An 8,147-nucleotide genomic window follows, 5' to 3' on the forward strand; every position below is an offset into this window, starting at 1 on the left:
TTTCGTAAAAATATTTAGTATGAAAAGCAAAAAGGAAAAAGTTGGTATCGTATAAGAATAAGAATTAAGATAAAGCAAAGATAAGATAAAACAAAGAAAAGGTGAAACAAACATATCTCTATTTCATCTTCTACAGTTGTACTTGCTCCATAATACTGACAAGAAAAGCCCTAAATTTTCTCACTTCCAAATATCTTAACAACATTTCTGTAATTGTGTGTTTTCACTATTCATATATGCAGAGTCAAATTGTTTGAACCATTGCTGACAAAGCTCAATTCACTATATAAACCCTAATTTATCAATTGGGGTTTTGTTGAAAATTTACAACAACAACAAAAAAAAAAGGATGAGTTCTTTGAGTAGTACAACATGGTGTCCCAACTCTTCTCAGCTTCGACTAGCATTCAGCTGCAAAAACAAAAAGCCTTCAGTAGTTTTTGCAGGAATGCGTGTAGGGAAGCTGGATTATCGTGGGGTTCGTTTGGTTTCGATTAGTGTGAATAATATTAATGTGTCAATTGGTGGTGGTGGATTGGAAAAAAGAAGTACAGGGGTAAATTCGACTTCTTCTTCAGCTGATGGTTTCGCTGGATGGTCTGGAGCTGATGCTGCTGAAAAATCCACGGACTCGCAGCAGCGGAAGAAGTCCATCACAGGTATAATATGCGACACTAATTAGTTAGAATTCAGGCTAATCGTGTTGGTACACTTACATTAAGTTCAGTTTTTAGTATTTTTTTTTTGGATGAAGTAAGCAGGATATCATTAAAGGCATCAAGAAGATGCAAAAAGATTACAAAGCAAAGTTTATCAGCTCATTTACAATTGAAGTGCTACAAAACTAGAGAACTGAACATTAAGTTCAGGTTTTTAGTTTGTATTAGATATTTGTATGCCAGTAGAAAATGTAGAAAGAGTGTAAGAGAAGTTATAATTTGGTTTTAAGATAAAATATTGAAGGTCGAAATGAAACAAGTTCAAATTAGCGGAATGGATATTGAGAATCCATACAGCTAACCGCAACTTACTTGGAGTTGATGTTGCTGTAGCTGTTTGGGATAATCTATCATTTTATTTTAAGTGTGCCTGTAAAATTTGATGAAGCAGTCTCTTGATTGACTTTGGTAGTTTACATGCTTCAAGTTGACTGTTAGGATGATGTATTGGTTCTTAGACATCTGTAATACTCACGTGAAATGATAGCAGTAATATCCATAAAACTAAATTCAGAATCATGACATATTGTGATTTTCAAATGGAATCTGATTAGTGTTCCGGTTTCCTGGCAAAGATTGGGATTATAGGTGCTTATATGACTGCAGAATACATAAAATGTTTTAAAGCATCACGCTTTTGTCTTGGTTCTTTTGTGGACTGAACACTTTTGACGTAGCTTACTTTCAGGGATTTTGGGAGCAGGAGCAGCTGCTGTTATACTTGTGTCTGGCCTTACCTTTGCTGCACTGTCAATAAGCAAACGGAGTTCAACAAGTGAGTTTAGTACTTTCCACTAACTGTGATGACCAAGTGATTTCTGTCAAAAGCTATTGGTGGAATGTTTACTAAAGTAATGATGACTGGAAAACCTGATTGGGCATTCCAATCACCAGCCAAGTCTGGATCGTGTTTCCATTAATAAAACTATCTTGCATAAAATAAAGCTGATTACATTTGTGAAACATCAGCATGTGTATGAGAAGTAACAATGTGAATAATTTTAAGAAGTCCTCAGTTTGACATCTATAAGAGGTTTCCTGCACGAAGTATGTGGGACCTGTCAGTGATGATACTCACTCAAAATCCCTCTTCTCTTTTGAAAGACCGATTTAGTCTGTGACTTTTGAGGAGGGTTTAAATGGTTACAAAGAAGCTTATGTGTTTGATTATAACATGTGTGTTTGGATGGTTAATTATGCTTTTCATGACTTAAAAACATGCACATTCCCTTCAGAGGTGGTATTTTCCTTTGAGAGCTTCTTGCTAGTCAGGTTCATAATTTGCAAGTTCATTCGCACAGGAATTAAACAACAGATGGAGCCCTTAACAGAACAACAAGAAATGTCAATCAATTCTGGCAATCATAATGGCACAGTTCAGGGGGGGATAGTTGTAGATGATAATGAAATCAAAGATAATAGCAGTGAAGAGTTCCAGGCAGGTATAAGCAAGGATCCATCTTTATATTCTGAAAATGAAAGTAGAGTTAGTGGGGACACTAATGATGGGCATCCATCAAATGATGGTATCATCATTGATGAGCCCCATATTCATCATGATTTGGAGGATGGAAAAGCTAGTGATGACGCAGTAGTTGCTACTGAAGCCATATCTGAATCCCTTGATGGGACCTTCACAACATCAAGCTATGAAAGTGAGGAAGACAGCCTTGGTGCTGGAAAACCAGAACCAACAACTGTACCAGAATGGAAGAACTATAATGATGACGAAGTAGCTACTTCATCAGTCCTAAATCCTGATTCAACATATGAAGCTGATAACCAGGTGGGAGTATCTAGTTTGGAAGGATCAGGATATCCCGAGACTTGCTTGGATTCACCTCCTATTGAGCCTTCGAACCTCAACACTGGTGTTAATCTACAGTCAGAAGCACTTCTAGAACCGGTGATTACGCACAAAGAGTATGTAGAGACTCGAAGCTCATTTGCCACCACCAGTGTTGACCTGAGCAAAATGCTGGAGGTTCCAAATGATGGGGATAAGTCATCTTTTGAAGTGCATAAGTTAACCAGGGACAAGGTGCCTGATACAACTTTGGTTGCTACAACAGCTTATGACCATCTTGAAAATGAACTTAAGGATTTGAATGCGAGCAGATCATCTTTGAACTCAATGGATCCTGATGATATCTTTACTTCTGCTGGTATTCCTGCTCCATCTACTATTTCTGCAGCTCTGCAGGCACTTCCAGGAAAGGTTTTGGTTCCTGCTTCCTTTGATCAAGTCCAAGGTCAGGTGCTCGCAGCATTACAAGCTTTGAAGGTATTAGATAATTACTTCATCGAGTTCAGTCTTTCCTGGAAAGAGTTTTCTGCGTCGTGGTATATAATTTTATTGCGCTAGTTACTTTGCGTTGATATTTTTCACTTAGATAACTCAATTTCATGAGGTAAGCCCTTCCCTTTCTTCATGGTACGTTTTTCTTTGAGAAACTGATGAGAGATGTTAGACAAGTGTTATGTAAAACCGCTGTTACATTGCCATAATACGGCATGGGATAAAAAGAAAACCGAGGTGATTTCTTCCCATCTATCTAAGCCTTGGTAGGCAGAGTTGTCCGGTACATGTACTTGTAGGATGTAGTAGGTACCTGATGGAATAGTCGAGGTGCCCTTGGTGTGGACACCATGTTACAATAAAATAAAATAAATAAATAAATGAAGTGCAGCCCCTATGGGATTCAACTTCTACCTGCATTGGCCTTCTAGCCATCAAAAGCAGTATTCATGTACCCTCATCATGTTTTAAGATGAAAATTCAAGTAGGTGTTAGTGGGATATTTGATTCGTCCTTTTCCTCGAGTTTCGATGTTTGTGGTTGGTCCTAAGGTTGGCCCCAGACTCATTTCTCGGAATCTTGGTCATAAAAAAAAATTGATCCAGCCTTTTCTAGTTGAATAAAACTATCTATGGTACATAAGGTCAAGGGGAGAAGTGTTCAATCCTATGTTAGTTTGTAGTTGTGCCAATATGCGTTTTGCACCTGGTTTTGAATCTTTAAGTTGTAGGTTATTGAGTCTGATGTTCAACCTGGAGATCTTTGCACTCGGCGTGAATATGCTCGTTGGTTGGTCTCTGCTAGTAGTACTCTATCAAGGTATAACCGTCTCTTATACTCTCCAACATGATCGGTGGTCTTGTTTTATATTTGAAACACTGAAAAGTCAAGTGACATACCCATTGAGGAAGCGAGGTTGCTTTTGATTACCACAGGACCACTGTCTCAAAGGTCTACCCTGCTATGTATATTGAGAATGTTACTGACCTTGCCTTCGATGATATTACACCTGATGATCCAGACTTCCCTTCTATACAAGGTAGAGCTTCGGACCACCAATTTTCTCTTGTAAGTTATACTTTGAGTTCAAATACTTAACTTTGGAGCTGTGGCTTTGTGAATGTGAATCTTTTTAGGTTTGGCTGAAGCAGGGTTACTTTCCAGCAAGCTCTCAAGACGTGACATGCAGTCATCTTCGGATGATGACCAAAGTCCCGTCTTCTTCTGTCCTGAAAGGTATAATACTTCTCACAAATGCAATGTTGGGCTTTGTTTAGGTGATCACTTTTCAAGTATCAATAGTTCAACGGTATTTTACTGGTGGTGACTGAGCTGATGAGTGTCTTAAATTTCCATAGCCAGATCCTCTGCGTCTCTCATACACTAGGTCCCTTCACTGATGAGTACAAAACTTATCTCCTTATGGCTTTTTTTGTTAGTATGGGTTTATGGATGCTTATATGTTTCTTACATCTTGTATTCATTTAAGTTGCTGATCGATGTTCTCCTGATGTATTTGCAATGCAAGAATAATATTGTTCCTGATCTAATTACTATTAGCTTCATGGCATGCTAATGTATTTTGAGGCCAACTAACATTTCCTAGTCATTTACTACTTGATGCACTAAAGTTCTGCATTGCAGTCCTTTATCACGTCAGGATCTTGTCAGCTGGAAGATGGCCATAGAGAAAAGACAGCTACCAATAGTTGACCAAAAGGTTGCATGCAAATTGAAGAATGATGGCTTCTATCTTGTTTATTGCACATTGCAAGGGACGATCTACTAATTTGCTACAATCTCTTTTCCTTGACAGTCCGTACAGAAAGTCTCTGGGTTCATAGATGTTGACAAGATTCATCCAGATGCATGGCCTGCGGTGGTAGCTGACTTATCATCAGGTGAACAAGGAATAGTAGCCCTTGCATTTGGTGAGTCCTATTAATCGTGTCTGATGTGGAATTATATTATATGAGAAAGGGTAAGATATGCTACTACTAACCTCTCAAAACAGGGTACACAAGACTCTTCCAACCAGATAAACCTGTGACCAAAGCCCAAGCCGCTGTTGCCCTAGCAACTGGCGAAGCTTCTGACATCGTTGGCGAGGAACTTACGCGCATTGAGGCCGAGTCAATGGCTGAAAAAGCTGTTGCTGCCCATAATGCTCTGGTAGCTGAAGTTGAAAAAGATGTGAATTCAAGTTTTGAGAAGGAACTCCTATTTGAAAGGGAAAAGATTGATGCAGTGGAGAAGTTGGCTGAGGAAGCAAGGAGAGAGTTGGAGAGTTTGAGAGCTCAACGGGAGGAAGAGAATTTAGCATTAATGAAGGAACGTGCTGCTGTTGATTCAGAGATGGAACTCTTTTCCAGATTAAGACGCGAGGTAGAAGAGCAATTACAGACTCTTCTGAGCAACAAATTAGAGATCTCATATGAAAAAGAGAGGATTGACAAGCTTAGGAAAGATTCAGAAATTGAAAACCAAGAGATAGCACGATTGCAGTATGAGCTGGAGGTCGAGAGAAAAGCATTATCCTTGGCTAGGTAAGAGATATATTATCTTGATTTTTCTTCTAGTTGGATCTTAATTACCATGCTGATTCACCACATTCAAATGGCTCATCAAGGTGGATATCACCTGCTTGCTAATTAATGTCACTCCCACAGTTCACTTGTCGTGTATTATCACTGGCTGACGATCAGTTCCATAATGTATTGATATTTTATGTATTCTGGGGAAGTTTTGGCAACATCATGTATCATGAGAGTTGGTACTAGTTGTACTTCGACTTAAGTTATAAAAAAATCGTGGAAAGGAGCTATGAAAATTCATCCCATTTTCGTCTTTTGATAATTTTGAAACCTGTTCCTTGTCTGGGCTCTACCGATTCTTGTTCGAACTCACTAGCTGATAATTGCCAATAAACAGAGGAGTTACAATATCTCTTGGTCCCATTTTTAAGCTGTCACCTTTTCTGTCCTTGTAATTCCAGTGTTTTCCCTAAACCTTCTGCCTTGATCTATGGATTGCTTTAGTATCACAAGAAAGTTACATTTTCTAACAAATAGGTTTTATGTGAAACTACCGCCAAGCATCTTTGGTATTGTCCCTTGTCAGTGATTGTTGGTCTGTTGCTCCACTCACGCAGTCACTCCCAACTGTAAAATACCTAATGTTAAGCAACTTTATCTGAACGCATTGAAACATTTAACACATCATATTTTATAAATAGTTTCACTGGTGTTCAAAAACTTCTTTTCTTTCCCCCTTTCTTCGTAGTTTGCATCTACAGTTGATTAATTACTTATTTGAATCTTGCAACTAGAACTTGGGCGGAAGATGAGGCTAAAAAAGCTAGAGAGCAAGCAAAAGCCCTGGAAGAGGCTAGAGACCGCTGGCAGAAGCAAGGCATCAAGGTGGTAGTTGACAATGACCTGCAAGAAGAAGCAAATGCTGGAGTTACTTGGGTGAATGCTGGAAATCAGTCGGTTGAGTCAACTGTTAATAGAGCTGAAACATTGGTTGACAAGCTCAAGGAAATGGCTGCTACTGTCGGAGAGAAATCAAGAGAGACAATTCATATGATTATTGGAAAAATAATGTTGCTGATCGCTACGCTTAAGGAGTGGGCACTAAAGGCAGGGAGGCAAACAGTGGAGTTCAAGGATGCTGCCATGTCAAAGATGGGCAGCTCAGTACAAGGAGTGCAGCATAGCTCAGCTGAAATAGGCTCAGCTTTCAAGGATGGTGTTAAGCGCTTTGCCGGTGATTGCAGGGAAGGAGTTGAGAAGATCTCACAGAAATTCAAGACATGAAAAGTGTGATGTATTGAACGCTCTTGTATCGCTTTTGCTTTTTTGGTCAATAAATTCTCTGATTTAAGCAGTCAATTTTGCCCCATATAAGCTGGTGGGTATAGTCCATCCACCAGAAGAGAGGAATAATAAGAGAAAACTCTACAAGGGATATACGTCTTCCATTAGCACATTGATAATTTTAGCTTCTTAATTGTACTATATACATGTTTGTACTAGTACTGATTTTTTTCGCTCATGTAATGTCACTGCAAACTGATCTAGACAGGTTGCATCTCCCCTCACAAAAAATGACTAAAGACATGATAACCCCCTCCAACCGGCTACCCCGACCCCAAAACCAGATACTAGAGTGTTATATCCTTTCAAAAACTGAAGGAAAAGTTCAAAATGTCCTCCTAACAAGGTGTAAAGACCCTTCATATCAGAAACAATAATAATAATAATAATAATAATAATTTAAAAAGGTACTTTTCCCTATTTGAGAATGGCTTACTCCTGATTGGGAGGTGGACGAATTCAATATTTTGATCGAAATACTCTACTAACAAACAACGTACTCACTGGTCAGGGCTCGTGGAGGTGGAGAGCAAGAAGTGATGGTGCATTTCGAGTAAAATCAGACTACTATAAGCTTTTAGTGAAGTCAAGTTTTCTGCATGTTAGTTTGGATTCCTAGAGCACAGAGGAGAGTGCACTTCTTCTCTTGGTTGGCAGCAAGGGAGCGACTCTGACAACAAAGAACATGAGGAAGAGGGGGGATTACGTATGTTAGGTGGTGTTTTATGTGTAGATGTTCAAGAGAAGGTGTGAATCACCTCTTATTACATTGATAGATGGCTTCCCGCTTGTGTTGGGTTTGTACTGAACTGGTTTTAGTATGCAGAGAACTAAGTAAAAATAGCACGGCCTAGCCAGTTTTCGGACTGGTCATTCAAAAATAGCCAGCGTTTGTAAAGTCATTGAAAAATAGCTACTATTTTGCTGCACACGGAAAGTTCCAGCATAATATAGGTGCACCTGTGTATGAACTTCCAGCATATTATGCTTGAACTCCAACACGCGGAAAGTTCCAGCATAATATACTGGAGATTGGAGCACTTGTGTATAAACTTCCAGCATATTATGCTGGACCGGTATATTATACTGGAACTCTAATATATTATGCTGAAAGTCCAGTATATTATACTGGAGTATTTTCCGGATTTTGAACAATGTTTTCGTTCATATTTATCTTTACATAAAAAGTGACTAAATTTTAATTACTTTTGAAACCGTGACTATTTTTGAATGACTACTTGTAAATCTGAC

General features: G+C 38.8%; 1 protein-coding gene across 2 annotated transcripts; it reads left to right on the forward strand.

Moving 5' to 3' along the window:
- The first annotated feature begins 85 nt into the window (after window positions 1-85).
- LOC104236874 (uncharacterized) lies at window positions 86-7,074 on the forward strand. Of its 2 annotated transcripts, none has more exons than XM_009790912.2 (10): window positions 86-659; window positions 1,408-1,494; window positions 2,021-3,003; window positions 3,749-3,837; window positions 3,954-4,057; window positions 4,155-4,254; window positions 4,663-4,738; window positions 4,835-4,949; window positions 5,033-5,564; window positions 6,347-7,074. In XM_009790912.2, exons 1-10 carry the CDS (start codon window positions 350-352, stop codon window positions 6,834-6,836), a joined length of 2,886 nt encoding a protein of 961 aa, XP_009789214.1. In that variant the 5' UTR covers window positions 86-349; the 3' UTR covers window positions 6,837-7,074. The 2 variants fall into 2 exon arrangements, with proteins under 2 accessions (XP_009789214.1, XP_009789215.1); XM_009790913.2 differs by having other exon boundaries at window positions 644-659; window positions 1,397-1,494.
- Window positions 7,075-8,147: the final 1,073 nt, after the last annotated feature.

The sequence above is a fragment of the Nicotiana sylvestris genome, chromosome 3 (genome assembly GCF_000393655.2).
Source record: "Nicotiana sylvestris chromosome 3, ASM39365v2, whole genome shotgun sequence".
NCBI classification, from domain to species: domain Eukaryota; kingdom Viridiplantae; phylum Streptophyta; class Magnoliopsida; order Solanales; family Solanaceae; genus Nicotiana; species Nicotiana sylvestris.